Genomic DNA, 20,959 nt, shown 5'->3' with positions numbered 1-20,959 from the left:
AGTTAGTTCTTCCTACATTAAACATAACAATCTGTCCCAACTTGTACCTGGTGACGTTAGGCGTGTTGGAGTTTGCAACTCGCTATCAAACAAGGTTGGGTTTGGCATTCAGCGTGTATTCTTAACAGCCCCGGGCACAGTTCTGTAAGCGTACAAAACCACAGGCTGCCGTGCAATTCACTTGAAGTTCTCGATTGCTCAACGGCTCCTAAGTTACTCCAGTACATCATGAAGGAAAGCAGTATTCCAAGGATGTTAGTGGCTCTACAAGACACATCACTGTCACCAAGAGTCATGTTGGTAACATTACTAGAATGGTGTTGACCACAAATCCCCTCCCTCTACTGGCTGCTCTCCAGAAATAAAACCAGTCTAAGCTTTGTGGAACAAGGTGGAGATATACAGATATTTGAAAGATCATTTACTTGAAGGTTATATAAAAGAGTGAGACCAGTAGAGATCAGTAATGACATTACTGAATCGTGAAGGGCCTGATGGCCTATCGCCGCTGCCATTTACTTGTCCTCCCATGAATGATCAGCTTGTACTGGTCTGCAATTCCGTCACAGGACTAAGCTGCGCTGCCAGCTGACTGGCGATTCCGCGAAGAAATGCTAACCTGCTGCACAGCATGGCTCAACACATTTCAGACTTCTCCACACCGGAGAGTCCGTGGAGAGGGAGCACGCGAAGCCCATACAATCACTGGAATTTTACTGGGATAACTGGGCACTGGAGGGGCTGGAGAGCATCTTCACAGTGAGGACTTCAGTTTAAGATTGTTCCGAGCATTGCAAATAAGTTACTGTTTTTAAAAAATGCTACAGCTTGTGAAGAAGGGCCACGGCTTCGAACTAAACTGCAGTAAACCAGAGGAAAGTTGCTGACTAGCTGAAACTTTAAGACTATTTCTCTTTACTCAATATTTCTCCAACAGCAAATAGTGCCTTACTATCAATTAGATTTAAGAAACTGATAGGAGTTATATAGAGGCCTCTGAACAGTAACCAGATTGTGGGCTACAAATTATAACAGGAGATAGAAAAGTCAGGCAAAGAGGGCAATGTTGCTATAGTCATGGTGGATTTCAATACGCAGTTAGACTGGAAAACTCAGGTTGGTGCTGGATCCCAAGAGAACAATTTTGTCAAATGCTTACAAAATAGTTTTTTTTAGAGCAGATTGTGGCTGAGCCCACCAGGGAACAGCAACTCAGGATTAGGTGTTATGTAATGATCCAGTTTTGATTAGAGAGCTTAAGGTAAAGGAACCCTTAGGAGAGAATGATCATAACATGATAGAATTCACCCTGCAATTTCAGAGGGAGAAGCTAAAGTCAGGTATATCAGTATTACAGTGGAGTAAAGGGAATTACAGAGGCATGAGAGTAGAACTGGCCACAGTTAATTAGAAGGGGACACTGGCAGGGATGACAGCAGAAGGGCAATGGCTGAAGTTTCTTGGAGTAATTCAGAAGGTGCAGGAAAAATGAAACATTCTAAGGGAGGATGAGACAACTGTGGCTGACAAGAGAAGTCAAAGATAACATAAAAGCAAAAATGATGGCATACAATATAGCAACAATTGGTGGGGCGTTAGAGGATTGGGGAGCTTTTAAAAACCAACAGAAAGTAACTAAAAAGCCAAAAAGAGAGAAAATGAAATACGAAGGTAAGCTAGCCAATGATATAAAAGAGGATACAAAAAATTTTTTCAAGTATATAAGGAGTTAAAGAGAGATGAAAGTGGATATCAGACTGCTGGAAAATGATGCTGGTGAGGTAGTAGTGGGAGGCAAAGAAATGGTGCACGAACTTAATAAGTATTTTGCGTCAGTCTTCACTATGGAAGACACGAGAGTGTCAGGGGCAGAAGTGAATGTCATTGCTACTAATAAGGAGAAGGGGCTTGGGAAGCTGAAAAGTTTGAAAGTAGATTAGTCACTTGGACAAAGGTACCTGAACAGATTGTGATCTTTCAGGAATCAGTAGACTTGAAACAGTTCCAGAGAACTGGAAAAATGCAAATGGCACTCCACTCTTTAAGAAGGGAGAGAAGCAAAAGAAAGGAAATTATAGGCCAGTTATCCTGACTTCAGTGGTTGGAAAGATGTTGGGAGTCCACAATTAAGGATTAGGTTTCAGGGTATTTGGAAGCACATGATAAAGTAGGTCAAAGTCAGCATGGTTCCCTTAAGGGAAAACCTTTCTTGCCAAATCTGTTGGAATTCTTTGAGGAAACAACAGGCACGATAGACAAAGGAGAGTCAGTGGATGTTGTTTATTTGATTTCCAGAAAACTTTTGACAAGATGCTCCATATAAGACTGCTTAACAAGATAAGAGTCCATGGTATTACAGGAAAGATACTAGCATAGATATTAGATTGGCTGATAGCAGGAGCAAAGAGTGGGAATAAAGGGGACCTTTTCTGGTTGGCTGCCAGTGACTAGTGGTGTGTTGCAGGGGTCAGTGTTAGGACTGCTTCTTTTTACATTATATGTCAATATTTTGGATGAAGGAATTGATGGCTTTGTGGTCAAGTTTGCAGTTGATACAAAGATAGGTGAAAGGGCAGGTAGGGCTTGAGGAAGCAGGGTGTCTGCAGAAGGATTTGGGGGAATGGGCAAAGAATGGCAGATTGAGTATAGTATAGGGAAGTGCATGGTAGAAGGAATAAAGGCATGGACCATTTTCTAAATGGGGAGAAAATTCATAAATCTGATGAGCAAAGAGATTTGGGGGTCCTCATGTAGGATTACCTAAAGGTTAACTTGAAGGTTGAGCTGGTGGTAAGAAAGACAAATGCGATGTTAGTGTTCATTTCAAGGGGACTAGAATACAAAAGCACGGATGTGATGCTGAGGCTTTATAAGATATTAGTCAGGCTCCATTTGGAGCATTGTGCATAGAAAAGATGTGCTGGCATTAGAGAGTCCAGAGAAGATTCTCAAGAATTATCCCAGGAATTGAAGGGTTAATATATGAGGAGCAGTTGGTTGATGCTTCTGGACCTATACTCGCTGTAGTTTAGGAGAATGAGGGGAGATCGCATTGAAACCTATCAAATATTGAAAGACCTAGACAGAGTGGATGTGGAGAGGATGTAGAGAATAGAAGGGCGTCCAGTTAGAACAGTGATGAGGAAAATTTTCTTCAGCCAGAGTTGGGTAATCTATGCAATTCATTGCCACAGATGGCTGTGCAGTCCAACTCTCTGGGTGTATTTAAAGTGCAGGTTGATAGGTTCTTGATTAATCAGGGTGTCAACGGTTACAGGGAGAAGGCAGGAGAATGTGGTAGAAAAGGATAATAAATCATTCATGATGGAATTGTAGGGCAGATCCAATGGGCTGAATGGCCTAATTTTGCTCCTATATTTTATGCATTCCAGGGAATCCAACCTGATTTTACGGAATTGTTCCTTTGTCATGTACTGCCTGCTGTTACTGCCACATTATCGATGCAAAAGTGCATCAAAATTTATTAAACCCCATCTTCCTGTTCATTCCAAAAAAGTCATGTATATAAGTATAGGCATTTATCCAGCGGATTATTTCTTACTAATTACATCAGAGAAGAGGCCATTCAGCCCCTCCCCCAAGCCCATGCTGGCTCCAGAATAAATCCCATCAGTGTTAATGCCCCTCTGTTTATTTTCTCTGCAGCACTGCAGCTTGTTCTGCTGAACATGGGTCACAGGAGCTGTGGTCTGGCGGCACTAACTGCTGTTTTACCACAGGAGCCCGTCTAAATCGAGGAGAACCTGGATCAATGCTCCTCAATGTACCCCTTTCCAAATGGCATCCAGAGGTGTCACTGTTTCTCAGTGCTCCGGAAATTATTTCATTGGAAAATTAGCCATGTTCAGTCTTTGCCCAGGCCAATATATTTTCCTCAATCAATAAACACCCACCTCAAAACAGATAACTTGGTCATTGCACTGTTTACTGTGGGAGATGACCAAGCAGAAATTAACTATACGTTTTTCATCCTTACAGGAAATTCAACCCCACTCACTAACACTCCAGTGCTTAAGTCACTGCAACCACCCGTGAAAGGAGGAAAGTTTAGCTTTATTTCCCACACGTACATCAAAACATAGAGTGAAATGTGTCGTCTGCATCAACTCAAGTCAGTGAGGATTGGGCTAGACAGCCCGCAAGTGTCGCCAGGATTCCAGTGCCAATGTAGCATGCCCACAACTCACTAACCTTACTATACATCTCTGGGACGTGGTCACGGGGAGAACGTACAGACAGTGGTGAGAATTGAACCCCGATCTTCCAGCTGGCACTGTAATAACATTGTGCTAATCACCATGCTACTGCATCCCATCCCATACACCCCTCCAGCTCGCTGGGAAACTCTGCGCAGTCTGTACCAGGCTGCACACCAGGATGGTGTTGCTATTATGTACAGGGGGTGGGTGGAAGGAGGAATAGTTTTAGGAATGGTCCTTAAGAGAATAAAGGGAGATGGAAGGTCTGGGGGGAAGGTGTTGTTGAGGGCCACTTGAGGAAGGGTGAGGAAGTGACAAGGGATGTGCGACAGATCCGGTGGGTGGGCCGAAGAGGAAGTGGGTAAGTAAAGGTGAGAGGTGGCGCCTGAAGGACAGAAGGAGGCCAAAGGGAAATTAAGAAGGTGATTGGAGACTGAGTGAGTTACACAAGTATGTGTGGTCAATTTGGATACTGAAAAAAAATTAAAACAAGGTGGCTACCTCATGCCTAATTCACCCTTCACTTAACTACACAAAGCCCTCACTATCCAAAGATTTGTTCCTCTGATCTACTGTCTTTAGATGGGAGCTCACAAATGCCAGAGTGGTAAGACCTTGGACCACAGTCTGTGTCTCCAATTATTCTGGACTCCTTGTCATTAGTCCAAGACGTGGGAGTTGGCAGGCAACCTGTCCGCCCAAAAGAAAGCCACAGGATCACAGGCAGAACGTGTGGACTCCACACAGATAGGTCCCAGGACCTGGGTCTCCTGCACTGAGGCAGTGGCTCTACCAGCTGAGCCACTGTGCCCATCACTTCTCCCAACATTAACTAATTCCCATAAAATCAACAAACTGCGACAGCTGGAGACCCTGCAATAAAAACAGAAAATGCAGTTCAGATAGCATCCGCGGTGACAGACCCTGAATTAACCCTCTGAGTGCTCCTGCATTTTCTGCTTTTATTATTTCATTTCTGCCAGCATTAGATGAGGGCAGGTTTAGAAATGATTGGCTGTTCTCAAAGCGGAACAAGAGAAAGTCTTCAGATGCTGGAAATCCGAGCAACACACACAATATGCTGGAGGAACTCAGCAGGCCAAGCAGCATCAATGGAAAAGAGTACAGTCGACGTTTCGGGCCGAGACCCTTCGGAAGAAATGGAGAGAAAAAAGATTTAAAGGGTGGGCACACTGAGTCCCCATTAAAGATTTCGGCCCGAAACGCCGCCTGTTTAGATGCAGCCTCACCTGCTGAGTTCCTCCTGCATTTTATATGGTGCTCTGGATTTCCAGCATCTGCAGAATCGTTTGTGTTTATGCTAACAAAGGTAAATTGGGCAGAAGACAATAAAGAAGAAATCTCAGCCCAAGGAGAAATGAAGAGATTCCCTTTAAAGGTTCATTTGCTGACCAACCTTGTTCGGTCAAACCTGTTTATAATTTATATAACGTCCTTTGACCGGAAAGCTCTCATTAAATGTACTCTTCGGGTAACTTGTAAAGTTGTTTTAAAAAACAGGTATGTGTAGCACACACAGAGTTTTAAATTACACCCTTCTATTCAGCTCACCTTGACTGTAGGCTGACACCTGCCTTTTGTGATTAATCAGCTGGGGTGAGCTGTGATTTCATGTCCTCGGGGCACGAATCTCACTCCACCATCGAAATACACACGCCAGCTCACACAAGCTCCTTCCAGCGTCTTACGTAGCTGAGCTGCCTACCTACGGGTCTGCCAAGGTTTGAAACCCACCTTTTACTCTCCTCTCCATCACTACACCGCCCCCACCCCATAAAAATAAAGTCCCAAAGTTTATTTCTCTCCGAACTCGCAATCCCAACCGAACAGGAAGCAACGAGGACTCTTCACTGCCGTAAATAACGCTCACGGCTAAATCCGATTGCTGGAACAAACTTGAAACCGGTACAATGACAAAAGGCGTGAGGAAAACCCTACACTTTTCTACGTGCAGTGATTTTCTTTAATGGGGCTGCTCCGCCGCTGACCTCGGCTGTCTGGATGTCAATAAAAGCGCGGACTTACGGACCCCGTCGCTGACAAGTTGCAGGGCGAGACCACAACAAACTCCTGGAAATGGGCCCTGCTTCTCCAAGCGTCCGAGGGACCGACTGCGCCTCAGCCGCTCGGTTCGTCTCCGCAATTTAGCGGAAAGCTAACGCGACAGCAGCGCCCCAAACACGTCCAGTGACCAGCGAGGGGCTCCCGACAGATAACGGCGCAGCCCGGCATGAAAAGTTGCAACCCCAGACATTAGCTTTTACTGACCACTCAGTGTAACACTTACCAAGTAGTTCATCATTGAGTTCGTTTTCCCCCCTCTCCGCGATGTGAAGCCTCTCCAGGTCCCTGAAAATAAAAGTCCTCCACCGCTCTCCTGTAGCGTGTTTTAAGTTTAATACATCATCTAGTAGTGTGACCTCACTCGTGTGGTATGAGATACTGCGAGCTACTCGCAAGCACACTGCCTGGGAGTGAATGCTCGTTAGGTAATCTTATACTTTCCACAAGATTCAGACTCCCAAGGTCTCGGGCTGCGATATGATTGGTTACAGTCAGTCTTTTCATATAAATGAGCTCCCACTTAGAGAGCTACGGTCAGAAAGCGCCGCCACTGAATGGCGCTGTGTAGAACAGAGACACGGCATTAAGGGAGTAGAGAGTATACAGTACTGTACACTTGAAATGTCCCCGTTTTACAGTCTCTGCTCCTTTGAGGAAAAGACCGGTTGATACCGAAACCTTAACTATGGCACTAAACACATGGCCCGACACGCCATAAATACGTGCGGTTCTGCGGATCCAGACTAACACACACAAGATGATGGAGGCACTCAGCAGGTGAGGCAGGATCTGTGGAGGGGAATAAACAGCCAAGGTGCTGGAAAGTAGTGATCCCACCTCCATATGAATCACCCACGGTAAAAGTACTTTCAATGCAAAATCTTCCAAATTCATTGCACGGATAAACAAACCATCTCAGTATCCTCCCCCAAACAACATCTCCTACATCGAGTCTCCAGTTGTACTCATTTGGTTCAGTTGGGTAGGACACATCATGTCCAGTCCCTAACCAGACCACTGAAACAGGCACTCTAGAGAAGTGGTTACCAGACAGACGGAGATGATGATTCAGGAAAGTGCTCAAAGCCACCAGGAAGAAAAACAACTTCACAACAAGCAGTGATCTGGAACACAGCCCAAAAGGCAGAAGCAGCATTTGTGCTGATATGGAGACAGAGGATGGCATTGCATGGACACAGGCCATTCAGCCCACCACATACATTCATGCTGGCCACTTCTCCCATCTACACTAATCCCACTTGTCCACACTAGGTAGGTATCACATGGCTTCCCTATTTAACTGCCTGTCTAAATGACTCTTAAAACAGCGATTGCATCCAACTCCGCCAACTTCCCTAGCCACAAGTTTCATATGTCAACAACTCACACCACAACTTTATCATTTCCTGTCAGTCACTTTATGTACAGACTCTCCTGTGTCTAGCGTCACTTTATGGACATATAATCAATCAATTTATATGTTATCTTATGTATTTATATTCATTGTGTTTTTTTTGTGCTGCATCAGATCCAGAGTAACAATTTTTCTGTTTTCCTTTACACTAGTGCACTGGAAATGACATTAAACAATCTTGATTATTGATTCTCTTTTAAAATATTCTTCTCAAACTTTAAAGCTCCTTCCTCGTACCTTAAACCTATGCCCTCTCGTTTTTGATACACTTACAGCGGGAAAAAAATTCTAACCATCTATTCGATCCAAGATATTCTGCAGAAGAGTATAATTTTATTTATCTCCACAAGATCAGAGTGTATAGAAACTCTTTCACTCCAGGGAAAGCAAACCCAACTAATCCAATCTCTCCATAACCAAAGTTCTCCAATCCAGGCAACGGCTGGCTGAATCTCCTCTGCACGCTCTCTGACACAACCATATCCTTCCTAAAGTGTGGAGACCATAGTGTACACAATACTCCAGGTGCAATCTAACCAGAGTTTTGTAAACATAACATCCTGACTTTTACATTCTATGCCCTGACATATACTATTTACCTGAGTTGTCAATTCTGGGGAACTAAAGTCTCAACCCCAAGGACTCTCTGTTCACCAACATTCCCACAGCACCCTATCACTTACAGGAGTAAATTCCACCTCCCATCACTCTGTCAGTTTTCCATCTCATCTCTATCCTGCTGACTCCTTAGACAACACCACCAACTTCTGTGCCTTCACCAATTTGTAATCATACTGCCTCCTTTCACATCCAAATTATTAATATACAAGGGTCCTAGTGCTGATCTCTCCAATACACTATTAGTCACAGATTTCCAATCATAAAAGCATCCTCCAACCATACATTCTACCTCCTAAAATCCAATGAGCCAGCCTACCTGTATCCTTATGTCCTTTATCATCCTGGGCCAACCTTCCATGCAGGACCATATCAAATACTTTATTAACATCCACATAGGCAATGTCTGTCACTCTACCTTCATTAATTGCTTTAGAAATGTCCTCAAAAAAAATCAATCATGTAAGTGAGACAGGAATTCCTTACTGTCCCTGATCAGCCCCTATCTTTGCAAATGTATGTAATCTTAGACCTCAGGATTTTATCTGATATTTTCCTCACTCTCCTGTGAGTCTCATCAACCTGTAGGTTACCTGGCTTATTGCTGCTACCCTTTTTAATAGAGAAATAAGATCAGATGCCCTCCAATCTTCTGCACCTCACCTGTGGCTAATGAAAATGCAAAAAGCTCTGTCCAGTCCCCAGCTATCTCCTCCCTTGCCTCCCATTCCAACTCAGGATAGATCCCGTTATGTGTCCCATAATATTTATCTGCCATTATGTGTCCCATAATATTTATCACCTCCACCTCCCATTGACTAACTATTGGGAGGTTGACAGTATAACCCCAGCAAGGTGATTACCCCACTCCTGTCATTCCTCCTGTAAGACCTCATAGGATGATCCCTCCAGGACATCTTCTCCAAGTAATGCCATTATATTTTCCCTCAACTCCACTTTTGCATTCACCTTTATCATTTCTGAAAACTCTAGAAGACAGAATATGAGGTTGCCAATCCCTCCTTCCCTTGACCGCATTTTCTTTATGTGATATCACAATTACAAGTGCTGATCCATGCTCAAAGATCATCTGACCTGCCTTGAATTAAAGTAAATGTGATCTCCCAGCTGTTTGCAGGGATGCAAACCGAGACAGACATTAACTGGCGCTGGAAGATCATGAACTGGATGAAAGTCACACTTCTGCCTGCCACTGGAGGTGTCTCTTTTATTTCAAAACTCGACTTTGCTTATAATAAATGCCTGGAAAGAAAGTATTCCACAGTTGCCTCTCTGGTGTCCTTTATTCAGTCATTTATTTTTATTGCAATATTCACTGATCCTCTGAACCTTCTCTTACCTCTTATCCTTCTTGCAACATACTGCATATATCACCCACCTCTACTACCAATCCTCACTCCATCATCTGCTATACAGCCCTTCTCATTGATTTTTGCATTTATTGATTTAAATGTGTCAATGGCACTGCCAGCAGTTAAATCCATCCCACCCCCAAGTGAATGTTGGAGACACAGAATCCAGAGTAACAATCTGTTGGGGGAATTCAGCAGGGGCCAGCCAGCACTGGGGGGTGGGGGGTGTGGAATGAATTGTCCATGTTTTAGATTGAAACCCTGCAACAGGACTAGGGTAGCATTTCTGCTTTGATTACAGTGATCAGAGGGTAGATTGTGCCCTCAAATCTGCTGCTTCATGAAGCAAGTCTTCCACGAATTTTCCTCAAATGCATTTGCATATCAAATACAAAATCCATAATCAGTTTGCACAATTGGGAGCAATTTAAAAGGCAATTTTCAAAAGTTTGCATCAAAGCCCATAATATTTTAAAGCATGAATATGTGCCTTTTCATTAACAAAGCTAAAAAAAATATACACAAAATTAAGCAGTTTTAAATAGTTTCAATTCACAAGTTCTGAATAACCTAATTTTGGATGACTGAACAAAGCTTAAGGTACTTGGAGACATTTACTAGTTATTTTAGCGCAATCACGAGTTATCTTAGTATCAGTTTCTTTGTACATTTTCATTTTTATTTTAGACTTTTAAAATATGCTCAATCACACACAGGTGGCATAAAAAGTACCTTACTTTTTAAATTCTCCTTCAAGATCTGCATACAACTAAATTACTATCTTTCAACAATCGTTAATTCATTCTGTGCATGTCATTGCCAAAACTAAATCCAATAAAATGGAAAAATAAAAATCATAGAAACTCAGTCTTCACGGAACACAATTTGAAATTAAAATTATCCAGTTTTTTGACCGTGCTCCACTGATTTCAGGCATAAAATCAATGGAACACGCAGATTTTGTCGTCATCGGCGAGGTCTAGGGTTGATACCAAGATCGATTGGAATTCAGGAAGTCGAGGCATGATGGCTGGAGGGCCAAGTCTACAAATGCCTGTCAGTTCGCTGGCTAAGTTGAAGCCCAGCTTCTGCAATTCCAAGTCCACTGGACACTGGAGGTCAAAGATGGCCAATACTGGGGTTGGAAGCCTGTGTTGTGCATGGGCCGGTGGGTAGGAGGGAGAAGACAAGGCTTGTTTTGTTTTTGTTGTTTTGTAGCTTGCTGTGTTCTGTGTTGCTCTGCCAGGCGTGGTGGGCATGCTATGTTAGCACCAGAAAGTGCGTCAACACGTTATGGACTGCCCCAAGAACGTACTTGGGCGTGTTGGCTGTTAACGCAAATGACACCCTTCACTGAGTGTTTCGATGTATATGTGATTAATAAATCTAAATCTTAATCATGTTAGGTTGAAAGAAACAGTACAATAAAGTAGAAGCTCCATCACTCTGATCCTGCTTCAGCTTTGACATCTCCTCTGCCATTAGGTCATCCACAGGAGGGAGACAATATCAAAAAGATCCAGTTGTGAACAGGTTTGAAAAGGAAGAAAAAAATGGGGTATTTCCAAAATCCTACGTGTAGATTTCATACACCTTTGGGAAAACCTTGAGACACTGTATAGTGTGATTGTGGTGGAACATGCTTTCAATTTTATTGCTAATTGGGTCTCATCCTGCATAGATTTACTTTTTTACCTCTTATAAATGGCAAGAAATGGCTCTGACCACAGAGGAAACAAAATCAAACAAAAATGTGATACGACAATTCACATGGCCCCGTTCTGTCAGAATTTTGAGCACTGCTGAGAAAGTGGCCTGACAGTTTTCTGCAAACCTACAGCTTAGTACATCAGCCTGCTGATAAGACCAAACCGCCATACTTCCCTTCCCCCTGGATTTCAGCATCTCACAGTTAGGTTTCTTCCTCCCAGGAATATTGAAAATTGCCCTGACAGATGCACCAGACTAGAACATGGAAACATTAGTGATCACAGGTGACGTGCCACAAACAAGCACATAATCTACAGTTTAAATGAAATTTACACAAAATAAGCACTATTTTAATAGCATATTTTATTGTCAATGCCACAGTATGCAACACCCCAGGTTTTCTTGGCTGCAAAGCATGATCATTTTATTTTATTACTTTCATTAGTTGCAGTTGGTCCATTAGAATCAAGCATTTTTTTTAAAGAATATGGTTGACTTGTGGGGGCAGGGCGTGGTGCTGCATGGTAACATTACAGATAATGTTACATGATTATAGCAGCAGCGATCTGGGTTCGGTACCAATGCTCTCTATCAGGAGTTTGTACCTTCTCCCTGTGACAACGTGGGTTTCCTCAACATGCTCTGGTTTCCTCCCACATTCCAAGATGTATATATTAGTAGGTAAATTATTCACAAGGGTGTAATTGGATGGCATAGGCTCCTTGCTCCAGAAGGACCTGTTACCGTGCTGTATCTCTAAATCATAAATTGTTCTGCAAAGGATGTCAGGGATTTTTTAAAATTAATTTTTTACAAGTTTCTACAATACAACAGAAAAAAAACACCAGCAAAAAAGAGATTTATACAGTGCAAAACAAGCATGTCTAATATACAATGCATAACAGTAAAGAAAAAGCACCCAAAATAAATCATATAAAGTTAGTATCCTCCCCACCTTCCCACTACGCAACTCCAAGCCAACCATTTCGATGTAAAGAAAAGTTAAGCAGAGCTTTTGTCACCACAGAGCTGTAAATATAAAAACAAGCATATTGCCTACTACCTAAACTGTAATGTATTTCACATGAAAAAAACCGTAACCAGAAAAAAAGACTGAAAGTAAGGGAATAAAATACAAAAAAACGAGGATAAACCTTTAATCTAAAGAGGAATTATGAAAATATTCAAGAAAATTGAACTTTCTGTCCGAATTAAGGAAAAATACTTAAAAATTTTTGTAAGAAATGTCGAAGTTGGAGATATTGTAAGAAGTGTGAGTATGAAAGAGAATATTTATCAACTAATTGTTCAAAGGACATCAGTCTACCTTCTTTAAATAAATCCAAAAAAGAATTAATACATTTATTTTTCCAAAGTAAAAAATTGGATCACTCAAAGAAGGCTTAAAAAAGTAGTTTTGATAAAGTAAACTACAAGGCTTAAACTTTTTAAGATTAAAAAAATTGCAGAACTGAAGCCAAGTTTGTAAAGAATCCTTAATCACAGGGTATAAGTCTAAATTAGCAACTTTAGCTAATTGTATAGGCAAAGCAGCTCCCAATAACAAAGTTAAATAAAACTGTTTCACAGCTTTCAATTCCAAATCTACCCAGATAGGCCGATCCTTCTTATCAACCCAATATAACCAAAAGGACATGTATCGCACTGTCCGAATTAAGAAGTGAATAATGAATCTTTTCAAGGTCTAAGCGAAACATAATGTCTCTAAGCCAGTGAGAATGAGTGGGTGGGGCAACATCTCTCCACCCCTAAGAAGAACTAAACGTCTAGCCAAAAGAGAAGCAAAAGATAATGTTCGACGTTTAGTCAGACTCAAATGCATGTCAACTTCACTCAAGGTGCCAAAAAGAGCAATCAAAGGGTTAGTTTCTAAGTGGCAATTAAGAATATGGGATAAAGTTATAAAGGGGCGTAAGGAAATATTGAGGAGGCTTGACCCAAAAGCAGAGCAGTGGCAATGGCTTAGCAGTAAACAAAATTTTACTAATAAACTGCAAAATAACAAGCCACGGGTGGCCACAAAACAAGAGAACAGATACAAAATACAACAAGGCGACAAGGTAACTGAAGATTAGGAGCAACAGGTTGAGGCTGGCTGGTTCAATGAGTGAACAAGGTCTGGGGATGAGAGTTGGGTTTAGATGGACTGCAGGTGATGAGTTGGAAATGAGCAGCAGGTAACTCCTGTTAGCAGAGTGGAGACTAAGAAGTGCCTGCCTGTGCAGGCCTGACAAAGGAACTAAATAACACCAAATGTGTGTCTGCCAACCTGTGGTGAATTGGCATCAACTGGCTCATGTATAGAACCTGCTCTGCAAGATGAATATATAGTAAAATATCCTATAATACTATTTCAAACACCCGAATTAACATCTCAGTGTTCTGTCAGTATTCTCCTTCAACCGACACACTAAAATAGACTATCTGAACATGAATCATACTGTATTTGTGGAACTTGCACAATGCAAAATGTCTACAGTGCTTCCTTTGTTGTAACAATGAGTAAACTTCAACAGTACATTGTGGTGGAATGATCTGAGACACCCAGAGGTAAAGGAGACAAGATATAAACGAAAATCCTTATTTTAAGAGGTCTATGATCCCCATTCAGATGAAACTGGTACGAGCAGAAAACCACGTCTCATCTGTCCACTAATTCCTGATAAAGTGGACTGTGTCACTGACTCCTTCGCTGATAAAAGTTTCACACTACTTAATTTATGGATTACTTAATGGGATGAGTAGATGCGCATTTATAGACACAACAAAATTACAGGACCCTCCTCCCTCCTCCCTCCTACTCCAACATGAACTGAACTATTCCAAATGAGCATTCAAGTGTAACGAAAGGGACGCCGAGTGCAAGCACTGCAGTATGGCAGGGATCAGTTTAGCTCTGTTCAGTTATGATTAAGGTCACAAATTTAGTTTTGTATGCTTTTATAATTCAGTTTTTTAAAATAAAAAACATCAGAAAGACAATAGCACAGTATGACAACTCAAACAGGAAAATCATGGGTCCATCCATTCCTCCTGTCATGAAAGTGTGTTATATTATTTATCAAATTTCATGATTGTTTATTCTAGTTACTCAAAACTTGTGGATTTGTAATGCCAACATTTCTTCGTTGGCCACAAGCACTCCCTCCCGTTCGGCACAGCTCTGCTGAAAAAAAAGTCTGTAGGAATTGTTTATTTACACTAGATCCCTTATCTCGAATTGATGCCCACGGTTCAGGAATTAACAGATAAGGATCTGCTCTGAACATACTCAACCCTTTCAGATTTTTAAAACCTTAAACCAAGGGAGAAAGAGTCCTGGATTGTTGGAACAACACTCCTAAAACCTGTCCTGGTCAAACTCTGTCCAATCCAGTTTGTCGAATTAAACAGGAGCATGCTTATTTAAACAGAAGGACTAAAATTGAGCATCACCTTTAAGAAATTAGACTTCCTTATTTTTCATATGCTGAACAGACACGACAAGCTTCACCAGCCCGGTGACCAGCAAAATAAAATCTCAACAAAAGATGAAAGCAGTGAACACCATGTTAAAATCAAGTCAGTTGGGCAATTTCTTCCCTGAATCAATATGCCAGAACTTTACCTGTGCAGCTTTCAGATAGCTGTTCCCTCCAGGACTCATAGTTATTGTGCTGACTGATGAGAAGACAGTCAGAACGGCAAAAAAAATCACTGCTTTGGAGATGAAGGGAACCAAAGGATGGGGGTCGCTGGATGATCCTGTTCTCCAGCTTTTCCGGACACAATGAGCAGACCCCATGGGCTACTATGCCATGAATGGCCTCAAGCAATGGGCCTAAAGGGCTGCTGATCACAGCATTTTAAAATGAGGTGCAAAATATAATTTTACTGTGATCTTTGCAATCTGTGAACAAAACATTAGCAATCTCTTTAATTCACATCTCTTTACTAAGAGATTTACTAAGAGTTTGCTCCTTGTGTTACACATTTGTTTAAAAATTGGAGGTCATGGATTGCAACTCCACAATTTCCTTCAATGAGTAGGTTCCATGTTCAGCACCTTGTGGGCAAGAAGGTCTGTATGTTCTGTAGATTCCTATGCTCTATGTTTTATGTTCAATAAGCGTGAAATGGGCACTGTGCACAAGATGGTGCCCTGAGAAGCAGGCCAGTCTTTGGATAAATGTTGTCCCTACGAAGGCCAATCATGTCCAGAGTACCCAGCCCAATTTTCCAGCAGTTATTGATCAACTGAGAAATTATCATTAGTGCACAGAATAGCTTTTATATTTAAACAATTCCTAAAAAAGGTACACATTTAGGTCCACTTTTAAGGGACTTTTTATTTATTTATTCAGTTATAGGATGTGGTCGTCACTAGCTAAGCCAGCATTTATTGCCCATCCCTAGTTGCCCTTGAGAAGACCATAAGACCATAAGATATATGAGCAGAAGTAGGCCATTTGGCCCATTGAGTCTGCTCTGCCATTCAATCATGGGCTGATCCAATTCCTCCAGTCATCCGCACTCCCCTGCCTTCACCCCATACCCTTTGATGCCCTGGCTAATCAAGAACCTATCTATCCCTGCCTTAGGTACACTCAATGACTTGGCCTCCACAGCCGCTCGTGGCAACAAATTCCACAGATTTACCACCCTCTGACTAAAGTAATTTCTCCACATCTCAGTTCTAAATGGATGTCCTTCAATCCTGAAGTCATTCCCTCTTGTCCTAGAATCCCCTAACATAGGAAATAACTTTGCCATATCTAATCTGTTCAGGCCTTTTAACAAGGTGGTATTAACCAAGAAGGTGGTGATGAGCTGCCTTCGTGAACCGCTGCAGTCCCTGGGGTATACGTACACCCACAGTGCTGTTAGGGAGGGAATTCTATGATTTTGACACAGCGACAATGAAGGAACTGCAATATGTTTCCAAGTCAGGATGGCGAGTGACTTGGAGGGGGATTTCCAAGTGGTGGTGTTCCCAGGTATCTGCTGTTCTTGTGGTCATATTCTTAATACAACCCCCAATTTTAAGATGAGCACCTTAATAGAATTATAACATGCTTTCCTCAGGTGAAAATTAACCATTTCAGAATTTTATGATGGACTGTTTTGGGGGCCAAAGTCAAATTCAAGTTTATGGTCATACTCTATGCACAAGTAAAAGTCTGCACAGGTACAATGAAAACTTACTTACAGTAGAATTCAGAAGAAAAGTTAATTAAACATAGACACACATTATACACAATATTTACAAGAAAGCACAATTAGAACAGGGCAGCATGTTAGCATTGTGGTTAGCGACCTGGGTTCAATTCCCACCACCGCGTGTAAAGTTTGTACATTCTTCCCGTGACCACGTGGGTTTCCTGCTGCTGCTCCGGTTTCCTCCCACACTCCTAAGACGCACCAGTTGGTAGGTTAATTGGTCGTTGTAAATTATCCCGTGCTTAGGCTCGGATTAAACTGGGGGATTGCTGGGCAGCGTGGCTCGAAGGGACTGTAGCTCAATAAATAAAATTAAATGAAAACGACAATTTTAGAACAAAGTGACCAAATTATTCATAGTATTACTAACTGCAGTGATCAGGATTTCGTTGGTTGGTTCATGAACTGAATGGTTGAAGGGAAGTAGCTGTTCTTGAACCTGGTGCTGTGGACTTCAGGCTTCTGTAGGTCTTGCCTAATGGTAGATGTGAAAAGACAGCAAGGCCCAGATGATGGGGAATCTTTGATGGGAGATGTTGCCTTCCTGAGGCAGCGCCTCCTGTGTATACCGCTACTCGTGGGAGTAGTTGTGCCTATGATATATTGGGCAAAGTCCATGATACTCTGCAGCTTCTTACATTCCTGCATATTCAAATGGCCACGGCAGAGCAGACTGCAACCATTCAGGATACTTTCAACGATTTGTTAAAGTGGTCACTGGCAAGCCAAATCTCCTTAAACTCCTAATAAACACATGGACACACTTTCTTTATGATTGATCAATGTGCTGGGCCCTGGACTGGTCATCTTACATGTTAAAGTGCAGAAATGTGAAGCTATTAACTAATTCCATCACTAATTCCCCAAAATAGACTCATGCATGTAAACCCTCTCGCCCCTTCCTGAAGTCAGCAATCAGCTCTTCGGTTCTGCTGATGTTGAGTGAGAGCGATGATGGTCAATTTGAAGATGGCATTAGAGCTGTGGTCAGCTAGACAATAGTGTGCATAGAGAATAGAGAGTAGAGAATAGGTACCTATATTGATGGTTGGTAAGGAAGAGATGTTGTTACTAATCCTCACTGATTGAGGTCTGTCGATGAATAAGTCGAGTTACCGGAGACAGAGGGAGTTACAGAGACCCAGCTTTTGAAGGTTAATGATGAATTTAGATGAGATAAATGCATTGAACACTGAGTGTGGTCAAAGAACAGCAGCCTGACATACAAATTTCCAGATGGCTCAGAACTGAGTGAAGACTCAGAGAAATTGTATCTGCTGTTGGCCTGTTGTGATGACAGACAAATTGGCATGGATCCAAGGCAGGAGTTGATTGGTGCCATAACCAACCTCTCAAACCACTTCATTACGGTTGATGTAATTGGCACTAGGTGGTTGACACTGAGGCATGCTATCATGTTCTTCTTGGGCACTGGAAAAATATCGCTGACCCTATTAAAGCAAGTGGCAACCTCAGGCCACAGAAGCAAGAGGTTGAGTATATCCGTGAATACTTCAGCCAGTTGGTCCACCAGAATTTTCGCACTCGGCCAGGTATGCTATCTGAACCGAGCACCTTTCATGAGACTTCGCATGTTTTAGTGGGTACACACTCATACACATGTGTCCTTACGCAGGAGGTAACAACTGTGGCACATTCACTTAGGTCCTGATTGGTTTCCCCATACCTTCCTTTTGCACAGGGATTGTCTATTTGAGTGCGCACACCGAGATTCTACACTTGCTAGAAATACTGATCGACCCAGACGACACGCTGGAGGCAACTTGCAGGTCAACGGAGGGAATTTAAATCTTCAGGCCATGCCTCTCAGGGATTTGTGCTGATATTATTTTGTGATTGAATATTCTGGATCGTAACTGTATGCGCTGTGAGTGAGTATATGTTCTGCGTTTTGTACCTTGGCCCCAGAGGAACAATGTTTCATTTAGCTGTGCATGGTTGAATGGGAATAAACTTGAACCTGAATTTACACAGTCGACATCTTGGGTTGAGACCTTTCACCAGAACTGGAAAGAAAGGGCTTCCTTCCTTTTGCCTTCCGGCTCCTGCAGCAGTTTCTTTGAGTGTTTATCTAATTTGGGTGTTTTCAGTTAGGCTACAGTGTAAAGCTGGACGTTGCCCTGTGGAATCTCCACCACACCTACACCTTCACCCACACTCCCTCCCCCATCTCCCGACACTCCAGTCCTCAGTGATGCTGGCTGCACAGACCCCTAATGATACGCAGCAGCTGTGGGATGATTAACCTCTTCCCAAGTACTCCTAGTGAAAAGATTCTGTTTGCAAGCCATTAATTCCAGATGGCAATGTCCTTTCAAATGCATTTTACAGCTTGCTGTATTTACAATGGACATGTGATTAAGCTCAGTGATTGCTGTGACACAATTTATAAGGAGCTAGCTAGCTAAAAATAATTTTCCCCTCCCCCTCCCCACTTCTTCTGTTCCCCATTTTGGCCTCCTACCTCTTCTCACCTGCCTATCACCTCCCCCAGGGTCCCTTCCCTATACCTACCTGGCGTCACCTTCTAGCTATCTTCCTCCTTCCCCCCCCCACAACTTTTTTATTCTGGTATCTTCCCCTTTCTCTTCCAATCCTACAGAAGGGTCTCAGCCCTAAATGTCGTCTGTTTATTCATTTCCATAGATACTGCCCGAGCTGCTGAGTTCTTCCAGCATTTTTTGTGTGCTGCTTTGAATTTCCAGCACCTGCAGAATTTCTTGTGATTAAACAATAATATAACCTCCTTTATTCAGAAAACTGAATTACCAATTTCATATTTCACTTCAGTAAAGCCAAGGAATATTCTTTACAACTCAGAATAAATTTGATTGAATAGATATTATTGCACTGAGTCAATTATGTGCAGTGCAGATTAATTCAACATAAGGAAGTTAGTTGTGAATACTTTCCCCATGGATCCAAAAGAAGAAATATCCTTCTCCTTGAATTATGCTGGGGAAAATCCAAAAATGAACCTTTCTAAACATTTAGATTTCCTCTTAATATTAACGTCTAAGAGACAGTCAATTAGTTCATCTCCATAGTGATAATATTTCAAACCAGCAGTTTGAGCTGCAATGCCCAAAGCAGTAACACTACTTGAGAGTGAGAGTATTTGTAAGATGAAGCTCAGCTTCTGCAGTTCAGCCATAAGTACATTAAACTGCCAGCATTTTATCATTGTTATTTATAAACTTTGTATGTTTAAGCTCTATCTGTTGCGATTCGAATGAGAAAATGCAGGAGGGAAGCAAACTGCACCCTAGGTTGTTTTCAATAAATGTGATGTTTACACATTTATACTAGCTTTAATGATCTTATTTTCTTTAAATCATCTCCCAACCTCTATTTGGCCAGCCTGATCCGTAAAGTCAGCAGAGTTAACACTTTTTCTCTTTGTGAGGTTGATGGCCCAATTGATGGCCCAAGATGGCACCAGCAAGACATGCAGCATTTGTGGGCAGCTAACAAAACTACCAACTATTCTACTAGATAAACTTTTTCTGGACTACGATCACTGCAATCCGCAGCCTGATATTTCCCTTTAGGAGTTCCATTTCCATATGATCTGCCGACTTTGCTGAGGGATTCAGTGAACTCAACTCTTGAGAACGCAGTTACGGCCGCAGCGCCCATTGCTGCAGCAGATTTGGGTCCAGGTCGAAACCTTGGGCCGGACTGAGGCGGTGGGGCCCGAGCAAAAAACGAACCAGTGTTTGCCCGATTTAAGCACCAAACCAGATTAAAAAGATTAAGGCGTCAAGGCCGAGGGTGAAGGATGAACCAGTGCTCAGTCACTGCTCTGAGAGGCTTTACCTGCCTCAGCGCAGAACTGGCTCCATGGCTGTGGGCTGATTTCTAGGGACTCTGCGGTTCAAGATCTGTGTGTTACTCGTTTACTTTTTTTTAATTATTTGCGTGATTTGTCCTTTTTTTTGCACTTTGGATATTTGATGGTCTTTGTTGTGTGGGTTTTTTTGTGGATTCTAATGTGTTTCTTTGTTTTGTGGCTGCCTGCAAGAAGAGGAATATCAAGGTTGTATATGTCTACAAAAGGTTTTCCCACCAGGGGACCATGGACCCCTTGCTTAATGGCATTGACCCATGGCATATAAAAGGTTGGGAACCCCTAGTACACAGTATATACTCTGATAATAAATAACGTTGCCTTTCGTTTAATATGCTCCCGGAGTTCCACCACATTTACTGCTGCCCCCAGTCCTCCCAACCAATGACGTGGAAACTGTCTCCATCCCTGATGTCTTAGTAAGTGAGCAACAAAACTGGCCCTATAT

General features: G+C 42.3%; 1 protein-coding gene across 2 annotated transcripts in view; it reads right to left on the bottom strand.

Moving 5' to 3' along the window:
- bcar1 (BCAR1 scaffold protein, Cas family member) overlaps positions 1-20,959 on the bottom strand; it is a 261,635-nt gene that overhangs the window by 111,946 nt on the left and 128,730 nt on the right. The window contains exon 1 of one of the 2 annotated variants that reach the window (XM_072279524.1): positions 6,529-6,768. The exons of the other annotated variant lie outside the window; for it this stretch is intronic. Within the exon in view, the coding sequence (XP_072135625.1) occupies positions 6,529-6,543 (15 nt within the window). The 5' untranslated portion in view covers positions 6,544-6,768. Of the gene's footprint in view, positions 1-6,528; positions 6,769-20,959 lie in introns of those variants that run through there. 2 annotated transcript variants of the gene reach the window in all.

This window comes from Mobula birostris, chromosome 15 (genome assembly GCF_030028105.1).
Source record: "Mobula birostris isolate sMobBir1 chromosome 15, sMobBir1.hap1, whole genome shotgun sequence".
Classification (NCBI taxonomy): Eukaryota; Metazoa; Chordata; class Chondrichthyes; order Myliobatiformes; family Myliobatidae; genus Mobula; species Mobula birostris.
The sequence above is the reverse complement of the archived record's forward strand: the minus strand, read 5'-3'. Positions and strand labels throughout refer to the sequence as shown.